The 17535-nt window shown below is 43.4% G+C and overlaps 1 protein-coding gene across 1 annotated transcript; it reads left to right on the top strand.

Annotated features, from left to right (window-relative positions):
• Positions 1 to 1210: 1210 nt before the first annotated feature.
• Positions 1211 to 16967, top strand: LOC139209316 (dysbindin-like). Its single transcript, XM_070838969.1, has 4 exons — positions 1211 to 1308; positions 15758 to 15910; positions 15996 to 16139; positions 16229 to 16967. Exons 1-4 carry the CDS (start codon positions 1266 to 1268, stop codon positions 16477 to 16479), a joined length of 591 nt encoding a protein of 196 aa, XP_070695070.1. The 5' UTR covers positions 1211 to 1265; the 3' UTR covers positions 16480 to 16967.
• Positions 16968 to 17535: the final 568 nt, after the last annotated feature.

Below are 17535 nucleotides of genomic sequence, written 5' to 3'. Positions count from 1 at the left end.
TAGTGGAAGTGATCCTGCACACCTTTAATGGAGAGTCAATGACAGGAGATGAGGGATGACGGAGGGATGGAGAGTGACATGAAACAAAGGTCAGACTTGAACTGGCGATGTTGTGGTTCATGGTTAGTGAAGTTAAACTCTAGGACACCAGTGCAGCTCCAACTTTAGGCTGTTTAAACCAATGATCTGACACGAAGGATTGACTCAGATATAAGAAAGTTTTATATACATTATAGACGTTATAGACAAATCTACTGATTATTTGATCAACTCATTTATCAATTGTTTGAAATGTCAGATGATGGAGAAACATTGCCCATCACAGTTTCCCAGAGCTGAAGCTGTAAATATCTTGTTTTTCTTCATCGTCAGTCTGAAACCCAAAGATGTATCATTTATAATAATAAGACAGAGAAAAGCTGCAAATCCTCACTTGTTTATACAATTTTGCTTATAAAATGCGTAGCTGCAGACTAACTTTCTGTCACCAGACTGATCAATTAACCAGTAATAGTTTGAGCTCTGATGTAAAACCAATTGATCTTTTTAAAAATGACTACTTTTTTGGGTTGCTGTTAATGTTTGAATAGAGAATCTATTTTTCTACTTTCTGTGGTGATGTTAGTCATTCTTCTGTAGAAAAGAACAAAATGTTCTTTGCCAAGACGAAGCCTGAAAAATCCTTTAAATTGTTCAACAGCATCAATTCTATTCTAATCATTATTAAAATCCCAATACGAGAGTTAAAGGGACATTTGCTGTCTGTTAATGAAACATTTGTTGACATGACTTGACCCTGAAGGTGAGATGAGAAGACAGGAGGTTTAAATCTGCAGAAAAAAAGGGGAGGCAGGGAACAGGAGACAGAGAGGGAGAAGGGGGAGGGAGGGAGGAGTAAGGAGACAAAAATAACAAAGGCATGTGTCTGTCTCTCCTTGGTATTTTCCACTCCGTTACATAAAATCCCTCCTTCCCTCTTCTCAATCCCTTCCTCGGTCCCCCTCAGCTCCTCCCTCCTCCCTGTCATTGGTCAGCTGGTCGGCTCCACAAAGCCGCAAACTTGTTCTCGCCTCGTCCAAGTGGATCAGAGTCCACTGAGGGGAAACGGGGGAAAGAGAGAGCAGCATCACTCGCTTTGGGGCTCTTCACAGTGAGCAGAGGAGGTGGGAGATGATCGGCAGCCTCTCTGGTGAACACACACACACACACACACACACACACACACACACTGATCATCTCTGACTGATTATCTCTCCAGCGACAGCATGAGCTCCTCATCAGCCAACCTGCACAACAAGCGCCTGCCCAGTGAGTACCACTACTTCTACATCTTCTCTTACGCCAGCTGGATGCTTTGTGTTTTAGATGTAGAGCAGGACATCAGAGAGGAGAACACTATTCTCCAGGTTTGGCTGTTAGACTTAAGGCAAGAGACGAAGCAAAGTTAATTTAAAACCCACCTTTTCCATTTTGGCATCACATTTTAACATTAATCTTATATTAAAAAGTGTCAAATTACTGTCAAGTAAGTGAGGAAAAGGCACAAATGAGCAGCGTCCTGGAGTTTTTCTTCATTTATAGTGGACACTAAATCTATTCACTGCTCCATTACTATGACGAATAAGCTCTGTGTGTGTGTGTTCGTGTGTGTGTGTGTGTTAGATATAATGTAAAAGCCGGTGTGACCGCTCAGCCAGCGTGTTAAATAGCTGCCGTTGTGTTGATGTTGCCTGAAGTGACTGGTCCAAGTGCTGTGCCAGCCAGAAGTCAGACGGGAATGTTGAATCATCACCCTGAGTAATGTTCACTAATACAGAGTGAATAGGTCACACTCTCTTCACACAGGAACAGGGATGCTTTCCCACACACACACACACACACACACACACACACACACACACACACACACTGAGGCAGGCTTGGATTGGGGCCACAGCAGAGCTCCAGACAAAGATCTCTTCTTCTTTCTAATGGGATTGTGGCTGCAGATCTCATCAGAGTCACCTGACTGCGGTGGTGGTCTGCAGCCTGTCCCACAGACCTGAAAGTGAATTAGTCCCCAGCCAGATCAGCGAGCGATTTCACGAGGCTAAAAAGGATCAGGGCTGTGGCTCCAGAGAAGACGTCTCCCATCTGTTGCTCTCCCTCTGTCAAGTTTTCATCATTGTGGGAATGCGCCAGAGAGCCGCACATCTGTGTGCCGTGGAGTGAAGGACTGACCAGCTGCTGGGAGCACGTTACAGACAGCAGGGCACCGGGTGGAGAAGGAATTGTTTCTATTTTCCATGTATTCTTAGTGCAGTCCCTTTGGACTTGACCCAGATAGGAATGAGGGGTAGATTCTGTTTAATGAGCACTTTAGAGGGTAAAAATCCTTATCATGTAATGTCCGTATCTTTAATTGATCACACTCCGAGGGATGGTTATACATCTCAGGCGTGCTGCGCTGATCTCCAGTCTTTGGAGCTTCATTTCTGAGCTGCAGGAGACACGAGTCTGAACACGCTTAGGAAAGTATAAACCAGAGCATGTGGGTCTTTTTTTTTTTACCTCCTTTGCCCCTTTTTCTTCTTCTGAATGAGTCTGACAGTTGGATTTAAACATAGAAAACAATCATGTCATGTCCCGTGTATTTTTTTCTAGGAATTCAGTGATGTTGAGGTACTTTATAATCTACAGTTAAAAGCTAAACACTTAACAACTTGTAGGCAAATTTCAAAACTAAATCTTTCTCTGTTTCTTTCAAAACATATAAAACACATGAAACATGTCAAAAGTCTCAACAAAGATAAGTCAGGTACAAAAAAACTAACCACAACACATCAAAATGCGTTAGATTGTAGTTGCTCAGCTCGGTTAATTGACATTGGAGTTATTGTTAATGTGTTTTTTTTAGTCGTCTTTTAAAATCCGCCTTACTTGGTGCTTCAGTGATCATAGTTGGTCATTTGTTCCACATAATGTTGGCTCTGTACACAACAGATCTGCACGCTCCATCTGTTCTGGGTTTTTGTTACACTAGATAACCTCTGGTAGTCTGACTAAGTCCAATATTAATATCCTCTTTTGGCTCTGTTTTTGGTCTCCACCAACTCCTGAGGGAAACATTTGTCTCTTTAGTTGCTGAATTGTCCAACTATGTCACTTTGGGAGTGTTGAGCTCACAAAACAACCACGACAACGAGCTCACGTTACAAAACTCTCTGTAGAGCTGGAGGAAGGAAAGTCGGGTGATAATTCTCTGAGGGTTCGTCACTAAGTGTGCCACCTCTCACATTATATTATATTAAAAATATTCACTATTACAGCTTTAAATTTGACTATTTTATTACCAACAAATAGAAAAATGAACTGAAAAATGAAATAAAAGAGGCTTTGAGGCAGCATTTAGACCTCCATTTTGGGAAATTAATAATTAGAGACAGTTTAGCTGGATAGTCGCCGAGTGGCAGACTTCTGAATCATTCACCTTTTTCATTAATTTAAAGATCTGGTGTTGCACTGATCACACAAGGGGACGTCGTCCTCCTGATAAGTGCAGATAAAACTCATGCAGCCACACAGGTTGTTAGAGATAACGACCCCTAAATCAGTAGACATCGGTCCTGATTACAGGGAAAAACAACCATTGTTTAAACAAGTTTCAGCACCGTGCTATGAAACAACAGGAGCACTAACAGGAGCACTAACAGGAGCGTTGCTCACCAATGTGAGGAAAGCTCACATGGTGTAAACAGAGATTATTCTATTACAAGCAATGCCTCGTGGCCTGACAGCGCTTTAACTTGATCATATGTGGGTGTTTGTGCGTGATTATGCTAAACAGCCCTACATGGATGACTGATTAAGGTTCCCGTCAGTTCAACGGCCTCAGCCGTGCAGCCCTGGGGAAACAGACCAGCTCCTCTCATTAGTCCTCTAACAAATCCATCTACTCACTGTTGAGCCGAATCCTCTGGGTAATAGATGGAGCTACCGCCTCCAGGCATGCAGAGAGCGTTCAGAGCGCCACACGGAAAGACAGCCGCAATTTATCATGTGAACACTCTTCCAAATGTGTAAACCATGTAGCACAAAGCCACTCGTTTGGTCGGTTGATAATTTAGAGTTTGTTCGCTGAGGTGCTGATATTGCTGGTAGGAGAAAACTTCCCATTCTTCTGACTATTTGTATTAAAAATCAATTAACAAACAATCAAATGACAATGAGCATGTGAATGGGGGTCGCTTGTTGAGAATTTGAGCTCAACTCTGCAGTTCCTCTCAGCTCAATGGTGCATTTCATTGATTTTCAGCTTATTATTTTGGTTTTGCAGCCTGTAACTTTACTATGCATGCGTGTTTTTTTCAGCCGCAGCCGTTTTCAGCCAAAAAAAACCCCTCTAAAAACACACTGTACACTACCTGCCCAGCACCAATCGACACACAAAGACAAAGTTAACCAGTAGCTGGTGAACACTGGGCAGCATTTAGCAGCTCAGACGTTGGTAGAGACCAAAAACAGAGCTAAAAGGGAGTGAATATTGATCTTATGTTGATCTGCTGTGCAGAAACAGGACTCTAAATGAATGCTAATGTTGATCTGTATCTGTTAGCCAAGGCAAGAGTATTTGTAAAGCATCATTTAAACACTGAGGCAGTTCAAATATATATGCAAATAAGTGCATTAGAACAACATTTTAAGGGCCTAAACACCCAAACAGGTGTTTTTCTTATGGCTTATTATCTTATTGATTTATTTTGGGGATTGTCTTGAGGATTATTTTTATTGATTCATGATGTCTGGTGACCTCATGAGTTTCCAGTATAGCTCATTAGCCCAGCAGGTGAAATCACGGGAAAATAAAATCCAACAACGTGCAATAAATGTAAAAAAAACTTCACAGTTAAGGAGCGAGACGGACCGATATTCCTCACACTGGACAGGATCTTTATTGGTCTCAGACAATACTGGTTTATCACTTAATATATCTGAAAAGTTTATGCTAAATCCATCATCCCTGGAGCCTTGATGGCAGCTAATGCCCTGATTGCCTGTTTTATCTCAGAATGAGAAATGTCACCTTCTGGCTCCTCTCTGTCTTCGTCAGCGACAGTGAGGAGAGCTTTAATTTGCATAATATCAAGTCAAAATCTGATATCGCTGGCTGAACTTAAGAGGTTTAGAGTGTTTTGTAGAACTCCTTGATCGTTAATTGTAAAAGTTTCTCCAGTCTTGGACCGAAAAGTGGGGGAGCAATTCATCACTTATTTTAAAAATAACACTCATCAGTTTAATCTCTATCGATTTAAACCGTCTTCCTCTAACTTCTATTTTTGCTTTCAGCAGTTTAGTGTAAATCTGGTCATTTTTGGGACCAGTTCTAGGTCAGATAATTCCCTGATGAGGCTGTTGTGCTTTTCTGTTCTCTTTTCCTGCTGGTTTGATGGAAACCACATGAGGAGCCTCTACGAGCTTCATAGGCTTCCCAGACTACTTACTTTAAAGTGGCTCTCTGTTTCTTTTTCAATATAATCAATCAGATCTGGGTTTAGTAAGACTTAACTTCCATATAGACGGGCTAATGTGACTATAACGGAGGGACAAAATAATCATGTTTGGATTTTAGTATCGTACATTTGGAATAACCCAAATCTATTCTGGAGAATGTCTCATGGGGATTCAAGAAGATAGATGTTTTTTTCTTATTGAACGAATCATAACATGCAGCGTACAGCTGGTACAAAGTGGCCACCTGTTCTCTACTAGTGTGGTTTAAATTATATCAAAACCCCAAATACACAAAGTCTATAAATACATACTGGAGAAAAGAAGGATACAATTCAATAAATCGATGAATAAATAAAAGGAAAGAAGGAAGAAGGAAAATAAATAGACGAATAAATAGATAATGAATAAAAGAAACATTAATAATAAAATAAATAGATAAAAGAAGATAATCCACATTATAAAAGCCCTGTTACCTATAAAGGTCTGGGCTCAATAGTCTCCAGATGTCCTGGTCCGATGGAGGCAGGTTACCGAGGTGTATCAATAGAGGGGTCAGCCACTATATTATAACCCCCCCACCATGATAATTGGTTTCCCTGAATGTTGAGAGAGCTCAGTGCTTTTCTTGGTGAAGAGTTATTGTCAGACCCATAAACACTTAAAATAACCACCTGTCCGTTTTATAAAAGCCCCTCTAATATAACACAAGGACCCAATTTTAGCCTTTTCCAGGATTATTGCAGATGTGCCGCAGCCCGTCGATGGTGATGATCAGACAGCCCAGAGGGGATGCAGGGCGTCCTTTATGTTGTTGTACTTCATTCGCTTTCTGATCACCTTCGCTGATCTTGCTGAGGATAAAGTGGCCTCAGGATAATTTGTTTGTGGCTTATTGATCCTGACCCTGGACCCAACATGTTTACTCTATCTATTGTGAGGCTAAGCTGGTCTACTGGGGTGCTCTTATGCAGACTGCTGGTAAATCCTGTTATGTCATTTCCTTCTGTATTTTCAGGGAAGGTAACGTGCCGTGAGTCACTGCATCTGGAGTAGTTTTCCAGATTGGCTATTGTTTGTGCAAGCTCACTAATTTCTTTTCCAAAGTTAGCAGTCAGATCCCCGACAGTCCGCACCTTCGTCAGCTTCAGGGCCATTTTCCTCCTCACCGTGTCAGACTGCTAACTTTTGTTGAATTTGATTTTAGCGCTCTTGATTTTACAGATTCAGCCTAGTTTGAGAAAGCAGTGATGGAGATTTTGGAACCTTTTCTGAAAACGTTAGTAGATTTTTAGCTGTGCGCTCTCTGTGTGTTTTAATTCCAGCTTCTCTTGTCTGTTGTTTTGGTCATCATTTGGGACGTGAGTCTGTGAATCACTCAGTTAGCGAACCACAGAACAGCGAAAACAAGCCCAGCCACAAACTCACTGAGCTACTGAGCTAACACAGTGGCACAAAAGTTAGGAAATGTGTGCAGAACGAACAAGAATGAGCAAACATGGCTGCAGGGGACGAGGGAGGCGCACAGTTGTTTTGGTCTGAGATGATGAGATATTGAAAAGAGAACTTCTAGAGTGAACTCCATCATGACTGACTCCACCGACACATCACATGATTCATTAGAAATGTAAGTAGATGAACACTGATGCTGCACAGAGTCAAAGTCACTCCTATCAAATCTTGATTCTCACGTGATGTTTCTTTGGCTACCTAACAAGCACATATCAAACAAATATTTAGTCTAATTTTATTAATTCTCCCTTTAAAAAAAACGATGCAAACTGATTAGATTTGCTGGGTGATGAGTTCAGGAGCCAGCTGACAGGGAGGGCTTGTTAATAAAAGTATGAATGTGATTTGCTATGTCTACTAATTCCCTGATTAAAAGCATGAAGCATCCCTTTGAACATGTCACTGTGGATTTGAAGTCACATTAATCACATGCGTGTTGTGACTGTGACTCAAGTTATAATTCAATGTTCTTGGCCGGTCGGTGCTGCAATAAATCATGATAAAAACCATGTTTAATCCTTTATAGCTGAAGTATCTGCAGGCCGGCCTGCGTAAGCCTCCACAAACACAGGAGACACGTCTGAGACACTCCGTGAGTTTAACCAAACATTCCTACAGTTCTCCCAACTGGAGGGAGGGAAAACAGATTTAAACCTCTCAAACAAATATGTGGCAGTGCTGCTTTCCCAGAAACAACAGGGCTGTTGAGGAGGTTTTCACAAGAGAAGTCAGCATGCGAGGATTCGACGTTGAAAGACTTGTTAAGGCATCATTAGACAGAGGATCAGCATTCACCGGATAATTTTATATTCCTTTTAGAGTGCGTGGAGATTTAATTATCGGGTAAAATGTGTCAGGATATTCGACGCTGCCGTGCCAGTGTGTCGACAGTCGCTTCAGAGACACTTAGCACCATTTACTTTAATAGACGGCCGTGTTGATTCACAGATGCAGTAATTCAATAGCCCTCGCAGAGATTTGAGCAGTATTGGCTGGTTGGATTGCTTAAATTGTAGTTTAATAATCTTACTCTACAATTCGTCAATAGTCATTTTGGATAAGAAGATTAGTCATTGAAAAAAAAACCACGAGTACGTCGGTACTTTGTCAGCTGGTGAGGCCTGTTGTGTCGATTAGAGCTCATGACAGCCTGCTTGTGGGCTGATGGAGGGCAGTGGGACAGGACACTGACCTACAAACAGTCCTATTGTCATTCGGGTGTAAACCAGGCGGGAGGGAAGGAAAGAGAGGGTTAACACTGAGGTCATTGTTGTCCTGATGGACTGGGCTGGTGGTGCTGGACACCGCTTTGTCCCCACTATAAACATCCTGATCTAATATGCAAATAAAAACACACACACATGCGCTGACAGACAGAGCAGACAGACACACAGACACACATCAATAGCTGCCATAAATAATTTACTGTCCTTGCAATTGGAGCCTGGTAAGAGTGCGAAAGAAACCGAAAATAAAAGTGTGAGAAGGAAAAAGCGAGTGTATCATCTCCAAAGATGTTATTGTCCATTTTACAAAGCTGGCCAGCTGTCTGCTCCACTTTAATTGAAAGCATTTTTCTGTTTTCCGAAGAAGGAGGAGGAGGAGAAAAAGGTACAAGCAGGGAATGCGATGGTTTTGAAACTGCAGTCACGGGGAAAATAGAAAACTGTAAGGGAGTTTACTTCACGGGAAGCTTTCAGGATGTGCTGACCAGGATGTGTCAAAGCACTCAGCATCATCTTTTTATAACGTTTGTGATAAATTAGCACATTCAGTAATAGTTGCAGCTCTGCTCCTGCTGTTAGAGGAGGATAAATCTGCTACCTGTGGCCAACCAGTCGTTCCACCTTTCTCCACGACCGTCGAAACACCATTAATTACTGTAACAGCTCCAGTATAGAGACGATCCACTAATGACCGGCTGTAGACTGTTAACAGCCTGCTGTTGCTGCTGCTGAGGTCAATGTTGTGCTGGAAGGTACGGATGAGACTCACAGTAAAAATAACAAGAAATCCTTTTTAATTAATGAGCCTGTGCAGAATTCCTTCTCTCCATCCTTTCCATCAGTGCACCCCACACCCAAAGTGTTGACTCACTCACTTTTGGCTAACCTCTCTCCTGTCATACTCTGAATTTTTTAAAGACATCCTCCTCCTCCTCCTCCTCCTCCTCATTTTCATCCTTTCTGCAAATGTTGCTGTCCCGCCTGACCTTTCCTCCCTCACTCTCCTCGCTGTCTTTCTGTGTTTAAGGCCACTCACTGCCTTCTCCTTCTCCTGCACCCTCTCTCTCTCTCTCTTTCTTGTTGCAGTCGGGAGCTCGTCCATGTGAAATAAAATCTCTCTCCTCTGACAGAGAGTGTCTGGGTGGAAAGGGCAGTCGGTCTATTCGCAGTGGCATCTGCCCAAACAAGTGTTACCTCAGAGTTTCAGGTCTGTCGTGGTGTTCAGAAGTCAGCGATGGGGGATCGTGCCTCGTCAATTCAGTATATACAGCAGCAGAGTGTGTCTGAGAGACAGAGAGGGATAAAGAATTAATTATTTAAATGAGTAAAGAACAAAGTAAAACCTTAAATGAATAAATAATGAGGAGATAGGTTGCAGCGATCGAAATATAGAACTGCATAAGCAAAATAAGAAACAAACAAATAAATGTTAATTAATTTATGTTCTGATTAATTCTAAACTTTGATTTATTTATTTATTTAGCATTTTTTATTCATATTTATTATTCATTTGCTTATTTACTGCCATATTAAATAGTTAATGTATCTATTTTAGCATCTTTTTATATATTTATTCTTTTATCTATTCATTCATTTATTTATTTGTGTTTATTTTAGTATATATTCATGTATTTCAACATTGAATTGTGTATGAGGAACAGGGGAAAGTACTCAGTCTGTAAGTACATTCTTCTATTTAAACCACTGACACTGAAGTGCTTGGTGTTTTTTCCTGGATGTCTGAGGCGACGCGTGGACGTATGTGTCACCACCACAGTCATCTAAACATGGTCGACCTCATCCGTTTGTATAATGAAACCACTTCTCAGAAAAAGCCTTGGCTTAGATGAGTGGACTCTGGTGAACCGAGGTGCCGGAGCTGCTCCTCAAGTCAACAAGTTTAAAAACAACTGGATCATCTGGAGAGGCAGTTGTCTGCGATCTGCTTTGCTCTGACCTTCCCCGTCACAGGGGAGTCTGCCAGTGGGCTCACATTTTCAGCACAGCGACGGGCTAATGGCAGCCTGTGGGCGACACCGAGCCCTCCCATCGCCTCATTTAGCCTCCAGATCAATGTGCTGCCTCGGCTGCTTGTGCCGGTGGTGCTTCTAAACTGGCGTTTTAGGGTCCCGTCCTTGAAAACATGGCAGCGGATGACATTCAGATACAAAATAGATATAGAGCGTGACATCATTTTTGGCATGCATGACTCTCTTTTTTTTTTTTTGGGCACAATAGAGCATTGAGCAAATCTGTATCCTCATGTGGGGATGATGCTTTAGGTCTGCTGACAGCTTCTGACTCTTCTGAAAAGTCTGTTTTCTGATTTAAGAGAAAAAATATGCAGGAAAAAACAGGAGGAATTTAACAAGCATCTCCTGATCGGTTACGGATCTGACCCTACTAAACAAATTAAAGGTGTGTTTAAGGGTGTTCACCCTCCACTACATCTGAAATGACTTCCTGTAAGTAGCAGCATGTCTAAGGAGGGCAGGCCAGTCCCGTTCCCTGCTTTTGTTCGCCTCTGAATGGGCCCTTTCTCTCTCTGCCGCCCCCTCCTCCTCCCCCAGCGGAGGATCTGGGTTTGTCTTTATGTGGGGAGGCAGAGTGGCTCGCATGCACGTCCGGCCCGCTGTGTCCGTCCCCGTCTTTCTGTCAGTTGCAGTCATTCTGCATAGCTGGTCCTGAGCCCTGATCTATGACCTTTTCCTTTTCTCAAGTCCCCGAGCAGTCAGAGGAAGGAAGGAGGGGGAGACAAATATGATACAGGGAGAGAGAAAGAGAGAAGTATAAAGGGAATAGAATGGATAGAAAGTGACAGATAGACAGAAGAAGACAGGAAGGAATACAGAAAGAGAGAGAAAAACAAAAAGACAGACTGCTGAAACAGAAAAAGACAAACAGACAGAAAATCAGAAAGATGAAAATAGAACGATGGAAGAAAGAGCGCCAGTTCACAACAGTGTTATCTCAAGACGCCGGCCATAAAGAGCAGGTCCAGACCAAACATGCTGAAATGAAATGAAAGAAAACAGAGACTCAACTGGAGAAAGAAAGACAGAGGTTTGGATAAAAAGACAGTGATAAAGAAGGAAAAAAGAAAGACAGAATGAATCAAACACACACAGAACACAAAGTCAAGCTGGAGCCTGCAGGTTGTTTGTCTCTGTCGTCTCTCTCTCTCTGTGTGTCTCGAGCAGCCACAGGCCCTCCAGGCATCTTGTGGTATGAAGCTACAGTCTTTGGGTTGTGGCGGGGCTGCAGCAGACCCAACGTGTAATCTCATGGCCAGGCTTTCTTCCTTGTGACACAGGATTTTCCCCCCTGTGAGCGGTTGTGCTAATCAGAGGTCGGAGGGGTCGTCAGCGGCCGGGGAAGCCGCATCGATCGGAGTGATTCAGTGGAAAAAAGAACTGGATAGGGAAGCAAAATCAATGCGAGGATATACATCTGTGGCTAACCTTTAGCTCTCCGCAGGCCTCAGCCTTTAAGTAGAAACAATCAATGATGAGATCAATTATTGAACTGTGAACTGAGTGGGGAAAAAACTCCAGGATAAGCAGTTTGTTTAAAGCTGCAGTGATGGAAGGCGTCGTTTTCTTGGAGGCGGTTGCAGCTCGAACATGCGGTTTGAGTCCTGTCTGCTCTCCGTTTGACAGGAAAGAAAGGATGACCATTCAGCCGGTACAAACTCAGTTTTGTTTGACACGATGTCCTCAGCTGGTCACGTTAAACAAGGAGCTCTTTTCATCCAAGCACACACATCAAACGGGCAGCTCCTGATTGTGACTGACATCCTGCTTTGTCAGCGTTGCTCCCTTTGACAAAAGTGTTTCTGATTGTGTAACAGTGCAAGGAGAAGAGAGCATCGCAGGCACACACACACACACACACACACACCCCCGACATCTACACAAAGACAAAAAAGACTGACGCAAGATAAACAATTTGTAATCAATCATCCAGCAACATCTGAGAGCATCACTTTTCTTTTTAAGATTACAACCAGGAAAGAGCAGCTCCACCCTTAGTTAGTGGCTGCACAGCCAAACTTAATTACTTTGTAATCACTAACATCACCTCTTGCAGGGGACTTAAAGTGGCATCTGCTGTCTGTCCCTGTTTGGTAAATGACGGACATTACTTAAAGAGGAAGTGAGACTGATATTACACGCCGAAGTGTGATTACAGGTCTGAGGGAACCTTTTGTAGCTCCAGTGGGAACCGTGCAAAAAGTGATAAAGTGACATCACTAGAGTCAGAGACTGTTGTCGTTCCCAGGGGGTCAAAACCCGGCGCTTTGTCACCACCTGTAGAGTCTGATACCGGTGCATAAGGCACCCTTTAGAGCATAACAGCAAAAAAGTCTGCTTATGGAGGTCATGGAGGGCTGGTTTGATGGGACGAACACTGGACTTTGAGTCGGGAGGTTTGTGTCTCATGTAAAACCGAAAGTGAGACTGAGAAAATTCTTATATGAACCCAAACATCATCTTTTCTGAGGGTCCAATGCAGACGCTCACTGTGTGACAGTATTAAACGTCAAAAGGGGGTGACACAGTCACAGGGTCGCTGTTGGGTTAGATTTAGACACCAGAACTACTTGGTTAGGTTTAGGAAAAGATCCTGGGGTGGGTCATGTGACATAAGTTAAAGGATCTCACCTGTGTTTTTAAACTAGGGGCCTTTTTTCTACATGTTTTGAGTTCAAAATGACTGGTGACGACATTACAGAAAGGATCCCTACAGAGATAAACCTGTAAGATCCTTTAGACAAAAAGGATCTTTTCAAACCCACCAGACTCCATTGACAAAAACAGCAATTTTGATCTCTCATTCAATTATTGTGTTGGATCTGAACTAAGTCACACGATAGCAGACTAAATGATCAAGACAAGACAGCAACTCAAATGTTAAATTGCTTTATTTTAATCAATGGAGTCTGGTGGCTTTGATCTGAATGATAGAAGGTCTGTTTGTGGTTAAACCAAAAGGATCTTCCAGTTCTATCTCTGCATGGATCCTTTCTGTAACGTTGTGAGACACAATCTGAGCCTGTCAGTGGTAAAAACGAGCACTTTTAGCTGGTGTACTTTGGCACGATTGCCCCGAAGGAGCCATTGTAGCTCATTCACCCAACCAGTGGTGTCGTTTTCAGTATGAGAACGGATTCTGACCACCAAACTGTAGGTGGTGTAGAGACGGATCTCATCTTGTCTGACGGCACAGAGAAAGCCGTATACTTTGTCAGGCTGCACAGCGCGATCATCACCATCTCAGGGCCTCTCAGTTTGTAGGTGTTAGGGTTCACTGCCTTGACAAAACAAAACACGGGGATGTTTTGTTGATTGTTCATCATTTAAACCGAAGTCTGAGCTCTGTGCCAAGGCAGATGTTGTCAACTCATCACTTTTTGCAGTCAGTTTCCTCGTACACTTCATGTTTTTTCAGTCTTTGGGGAACCACGTCTATATTTCTGCATTTCCTCTATGCACACATATACTGTATGCCCATAGGTGCTGTCAGCCGGTCCGGCCCTGGGCTTTGAGCTGTCCTCTTCCGCTCCTCCCTCCGATGCGGTCTGCCCGTCTGATCCCAGTGAGGCTCCTGTACCCAGGAGGCCGGCTGTCAAACAGGGCAGAGCAGAGCTGCAGTGACAGGAGCGCGTCCCTCCGTCACCACAGACATGTGGCCGCGCTCGACTCGTGGCGAGGACAGTGCTGAGGAAGCACTCTGAGGACGGCGACCGCTGCTTTTAGGCTGCATCTACATTTCTGGGGATTTGCAGTGGTTGCAGGTTTCTCCTGCAGTTATGGAGTTATGGTTGTAGCTCATTATGAGACAGGTTGAGTCAGTGGGAGCCTCTTCATGTTGTTAAAGACAACAGAGAATCCCTGGAAACCTTTGCTTTCCTGGCATTGTAAACATCCTAAGCTAAATGTCTTTCCTCCATCACTCACTGGTGTATTTGTAGAGCTGTTGTGACTGCTGCTCTCAACATAGGCTAGATAATCTTCACATTGTTCCTAGTTTAGACAAGGCTTGAGAGGCCCATCCAGTTAGCTCAATCCCTGCCTGGAGGCTGTAAAAGCTCTTTGAAACCCAGACGTGGCCCTTGTGACTGCAGCATATGGATTAAGTGGAGGAAATAGCACTTAATAATAAAAGATTCCAACATTTGTCAGTTCAAATTCAGAGTATGTAGTGAAAAATGCAGCAACCTTCCCCCTCAAGCAAGAAGCTTGTTAAATGTAATTTTGTCGATAAAAAACCTAATTAAAAACATTTCTGTTGTGCTTGAGCATACTTTCATTGTTGGCTGATGTGTCTCACCTCAGCATCAAGAAAATAATGCCTTTTACCCACTATTTAACAAATCTTTAACACCAAGAACTAAAAGAAATGTTTCACCATTCAAATCCTGATTCAAAGCATATTTTTTTCCTCCAAATCAAATCAACCACTGAACAAAGCTGCTCCCTCAGGTGTGTCTCAGACCAGGAAGGTGAGCCTCCCATCCCTTTTTATAGACTCTGCCCCTCCGCTGAGTCCAAGTGGTAGATTTCCTGTCATCCTCCCTTCAACACTTACAAAACCTAAAAAAAAACAAACAATAAATCAGCTTTAGAGGAGCTGGTGAGCTGATGTTAGACAGACCCAGGCTAGCTGTTTCCCCCCGTTTTCAGTCTTTATGCTAAGCTACGCTAACAGGCCTTTCCCACAACGCATAAACGAACAAATCAGCTTCTTCTGTGCGTTGCTTTTCATTAAAAATCCTCCACCATCTGCAGCATCTATAGAGTCCAGCATTCCCCCTCTCCTCTTTGCTCTCACAGCCACACTGCTGCAGTTCACCGCTCCGCTCGCACGCATGCATTGGACTTGCACTCAGCTTTATTACAAGGATGCTGATGAGGGGGGAAATGGGATCGGATGGTATCTCAAACGAGATTAACTCAGTCAAGGACCTGGCAGCTTACTGTTTGCAAATCAATGGATCGGAGCTGGTTCAGTAAACATGCAGGACAGCACAGTGTGGATGTTTGCAGAGGCTGTTTAATTAGCTTTGTGAAGAAAGCAACAGTTTGTTTTTATCAGTGGGATGAATCATAATCCGAAGGAGTGAAAGTTTAGTGGAAAATGGATGCAGTTTTTTGCACTTAAGACAACAACAGTATCTTTTATTCATTTTGATAAGTTATGTTTGACTTTTCATTACGTCTCCTTGCAAAGTTTAATTCCCCATGAAAGGGGGAGTCCACCTCCTTATGTCTCTCACTTACAGCTCAATGTCTCCACCTTCTGGCTACCAACATTTGACCCCTGTGTGACTTAAAATGATTCTCAAACTATGCGACACGTTAAACATCATCAGCACGCCTACGTCCAGAGTGGAGTAACTAGTCTATGAAACCCCTTTTCTTTGGTGTGCACATATTTTCAAACTCTCTGGCCTCAAATCTCCAGGCATCAGGTATGAAGGTTTCCCTCACACGTCACATAACTTCCTGCCCCTCTGTTGTCGTTGCCAGCGGAGACCGAGCGAGGCCAGAGGCTCCCAGATGTGGACGCAGCACAGCAGCTCAAGCTGAGAGAGAGACAGCGCTTCTTTGAGGAGGTCTTCCAGCACGATGTGGACGTCTACCTGTCCTCGGCGCACCTTTGTATCCGAGACTATAAGAGGCGTGAGTTGGACCGGTGGCACTCATGCAAATATGTTTGTGTTCATACACAGATGAACATCATTTCACTGCATCCCCTCTCCTGCAGCTCCAATTGGCAGCATCTCATCCATGGAGGTGAACGTGGACTTGCTGGACCAGATGGAGCTGATTGACATCTCTGACCAGGAGGCTTTGGATGTCTTCTTCAGCTCTGGGGGAGAGGAGGGGGTGCTGACCTCCCCACTGCCAGGTATGAAACCTGGAAATAGAGCAGAGATTATAAAAACACACGTCACATTCAAATCCCTAAACAATATTCTTTGTTTTTATCTGTCCAAGGAAACAACAACAACGAGGAAGTCATCAGCAATGGACTCTTTCGACATGTCCTTGAAGGTCTGGACAAGTCCCGCATGTCCTCCACATCTTCAACCTCCTCCTCCGACAGCCAGACCACCAACGCCAACGGGGGAGACACCCCTGTGGTCAGGTCTGACGATGAGGAATCACACACCAGCACGGCCAAACGAAGAAACGCTCCTCCAGAGGTAGAAAAGGTGAAAATTCAGACTCCGGCGTCGTCTTCGTAGGACGCACCCTCTCCGCAGTAGATCTTCACCTGCAGCTTGGTAGATGACACCCAGGCCGTGGGTGAAGAGGAGTGGACTTTGGGACTGGAGCCGCTGATTGAGGCCTCTCAGCTCAGACAGTCTTCCACACACCGGCTCCAAACACTGCTTTCAACCTTTCCTTTGATTTATGAGTTGTTCGTTGGGTTTTGTGGGGACTATGAACTATAAGTATGAAGCTCTCCAATGCATTCTCACCTGTCTCCATTCATGTTTTGGCATGTGTTGAAGGACCTGCTCTCCCTGTTGAATGGTGGACTTTTGTACAGTATTAACACGAGCCAGCAGCGCCTGGAGTAGCACATAATAAGTGGATGATGTGTGATTATAAGTAGAAGGCTTCAGATTATTCAATGTACAGTTTTTGATGCCCTGCAAACGCAGCTTCTGTTTTCTAGCTCTGATTTGAAACCGATATCTCACAAGATCTCTTTGTTCTAACAATAAAGGAAGAGGGTATAATTTATTCAGCTATTTCTTATTTGTTAAACAGTTCCTAGTTAATTCAAGGTGTTTTAGTAAATGTGAAGAATGGCTTAGCCTCTTTCAGACAGCAGTAAAAAATTATGCTCCAGGGGAAGCTTGAGGATGCTGCAGCTAGAACCGGTCAGCAACCAGTTTGCAGAGTGCTGAGATCCTGCAACGTATGCTGTATAAGAAGGAGTCACATATATAAAGAGCAAAAAGACTTCATCTACCTATCAGTCTTATAGCAAAAGTGCAGATTGTTAAGCAAACACTGCACACCGACACCCAGAAACTATAAGCTGTGCTTTAAATGGTCCTTAATCCTTAAGAAAACCTCATGAACAAACAGTGACGTGTTGAAGATTATAGAAATGTCGGTTGGACAAACACATACACACCTATAGACACATTCTCTCTCTCACACACACACACACACACACACACACACACACTTGTATGTACATGTACACACATGCACGCTGTAACCTGCAGTTACTATATTCATGTGAGTGGGTGGGTAAAACAGGGAGGGCAGGGTCTCATGCTTTT

Source organism: Pempheris klunzingeri, chromosome 2, assembly GCF_042242105.1.
Source record: "Pempheris klunzingeri isolate RE-2024b chromosome 2, fPemKlu1.hap1, whole genome shotgun sequence".
NCBI lineage: Eukaryota > Metazoa > Chordata > Actinopteri > Acropomatiformes > Pempheridae > Pempheris > Pempheris klunzingeri.
This window is presented reverse-complemented; position numbering and strand designations above follow the sequence as displayed.

Coding starts and splice junctions, on each gene's coding strand:
- LOC139209316 (XM_070838969.1), top strand. CDS start 1,266: ATGAGCTCCTCATCAGCCAACCTGCACAACAAGCGCCTGCCCA. Junction 1,309..15,757: donor GCACAACAAGCGCCTGCCCA/GTGAGTACCACT, acceptor TGTCGTTGCCAG/CGGAGACCGAGCGAGGCCAG. Junction 15,911..15,995: donor TATCCGAGACTATAAGAGGC/GTGAGTTGGACC, acceptor CCTCTCCTGCAG/CTCCAATTGGCAGCATCTCA.